General features: G+C 53.4%; 1 protein-coding gene across 1 annotated transcript in view; it reads left to right on the plus strand.

Moving 5' to 3' along the window:
* The window catches only part of EMWEY_00046520 (hypothetical protein, conserved), a gene marked incomplete at both ends in the record, with an annotated part of 2,618 nt that extends 716 nt beyond the window's left edge, over positions 1–1,902 (plus strand). Inside the window, 2 exons of the mRNA XM_013479201.1 lie at positions 1–624; positions 1,401–1,902. The exon at positions 1–624 is cut by the window's left edge and continues 716 nt beyond it. Of these exons, the coding sequence (XP_013334655.1) occupies positions 1–624; positions 1,401–1,902 (1,126 nt within the window). The remainder of the gene's footprint in view (positions 625–1,400) is intronic.
* Between the last annotated feature and the right edge of the window lie 150 nt (positions 1,903–2,052).

The raw sequence follows: 2,052 nt of genomic DNA on the forward strand, positions 1-2,052 counted from the left end.
TGCTACTACTGCTGCTGCTGCTGCTGCTGCTTTCCCAGCATCACCAGACGATGGTGCTACCAGCTCAACAGCAGCAAACTCCGAAGCAGCAGCAACACAAGCAGCAGCAGCAGCAGCAGCAGCAGCAGAAGCACCAGCAGCAAAAGCAGCAGCAGAAGAAGCAGCAGAAGCACCAACAGCACCAGCGACGCAAACAGCAGCAGCTGACGCACCACCAGCAGCAGAAGAAGAAGGAGCAGCAGCAGCAGCAGAATCAGAAGCAGAAGCACCACAAACAGCAGCAGCAGCAGCAAGTGCTGTGGTGGATCCTCTAATGGATCTGCTGCAGCAGCCTGCTGCTGCAGATGCAACCGACGGAGGCAGCAGCAGCAGCAACAGCAGCAGCAGCAGCAACTGCGTCCTCTCCAGAGTCAGCAGCAGCAGCAGCAGCAGCAGCTGTAGCAGCAGCAGCAGCAGCTGGCTTGAGCAGCTGTGGGGCCGACAGTGCAAGGGCAGCAGGCGAGGGATATCTATTCTGGCGCAGCAGCAGCAGCAGCAGCAACAGCAGCAGCAGCAGCAGCAGCAGAGGCAGCCAAGGATTAGCGATGATGCAATTGCTGCTGTACCTACAATGAGGAGACGCAGGTTAGATACTGCAATTGTGCTGCTGCTGCTGCTGTTGCTGTTGCTGCTGCTGCTGTTGCTGTTGCTGTTGCTGCTGCTGCTGTTGCTGTTGCTGTTGCTGCTGCTAGTTCTTTTGCTGGTGCTACTCTTGCTGTTGCAGCTTCTGTTGCTGTTGCTGCTGTTGCTGCTACCGCTGCTGCTGTCGCTGTTGGAGTTGCTGCGAATAATGCCAGGATTGAATATGTTTTGCTGCTGTTGCTGCTTCTGCTGCTGCATGTGCTGCTGGACGACGACGACGACGACGACGACCAGTTCCGAGGGTTCTGATTATTACGAGAATCCCTTCGCCTCGTTTTCTTCTACAACTGCAGCAGCAGCAGCAGATGCAACAGCAGCAACAGCAGCAGCAGCAGCAGCAGCAGACACTGCAGGTCTTGCTTCCCTTCGTTGGCTGGAGCAGCAGCATCGGCTGCAGAACGGCAGCAGCAGCAGCAGCAGCAGCAGCAGCAAGCGGGCTCGTTCTGCTGCTGCACAGTTATGCGGCCGCTTCCGCTGCGCTGTTGCTGCTGCTAGGAGCAGCGCAGCACTAGAAGCACAATGGTTGCTGCTGCTGCTGCAACGACAACGAGAAGCAGAAGAGGCAGCAGCAGCAGGAGCAGCAGCAGCAGCAGCAGCTCCCGGCAGCAGCAGCAGCAGCAGAAGCAATCATCTTGTTAAGAAATGCCATCCTCTTATTGATGGCATCCCTAGGGATGTTGCAGCAATGCTGCTGCCCTCACCAATGGCTGCTGCTGCAGGGCTAAGTGTGGGGTGCTGCTGCCGCAGCAGCTATTCGTGGGGCCACCAGAAGCAGGTGCTGTTGTTATTGGGCGTCTGCTGCTGCCTCCTCAGTACAAGCAGCAGCAGCAGCAGCAGCAGCAGCAGCAACAGCAGCAAAAGGAGCCTCAGCAAGATGAGCATATGAAGGAGAACCAGCCACAACAGCAGCAGCAGAACGAGCACCAGCTCCAGCAGCAGCAGCAGCAGCAGCAGAAGCAACAGCAGCAAGAACAGCAGCAGCAGCAGCACGTAGAGTGCAGTGGTGTGCGTCTTGTTATAGGCGAGGAGTTGTGGCAGTTGCTGCTGCCTTTTTTCCCCCAGCAGCAGCAGCAGCAGCAGCAGCAGCAGCAGCAACAGCAACAGCAGCAGCAGCAGCAGGCAAAGCGCCTTCCTCCGCTGCTGGTAGTACGGCCGCAGCTGCTGCTGCTGCAGCATCAGCAGCAGCTGCTGCTGCATGATGGTGTCTTTAGTATTGTTTAATTCCTCTTTTTTTTTTTATTTATAATAAATTTATTTATTTATTTATTTATTTATTTATTTATTTATTTTATTTATTTATTTATTTATTTATTTATTTTATTTATTTATTTATTTATTTATTTATTTATTTATTTTATTCATTTATTTGTA

This window comes from Eimeria maxima, genomic scaffold (assembly GCF_000499605.1).
Source record: "Eimeria maxima Weybridge genomic scaffold, Emw_scaff965, whole genome shotgun sequence".
NCBI classification, from domain to species: domain Eukaryota; phylum Apicomplexa; class Conoidasida; order Eucoccidiorida; family Eimeriidae; genus Eimeria; species Eimeria maxima.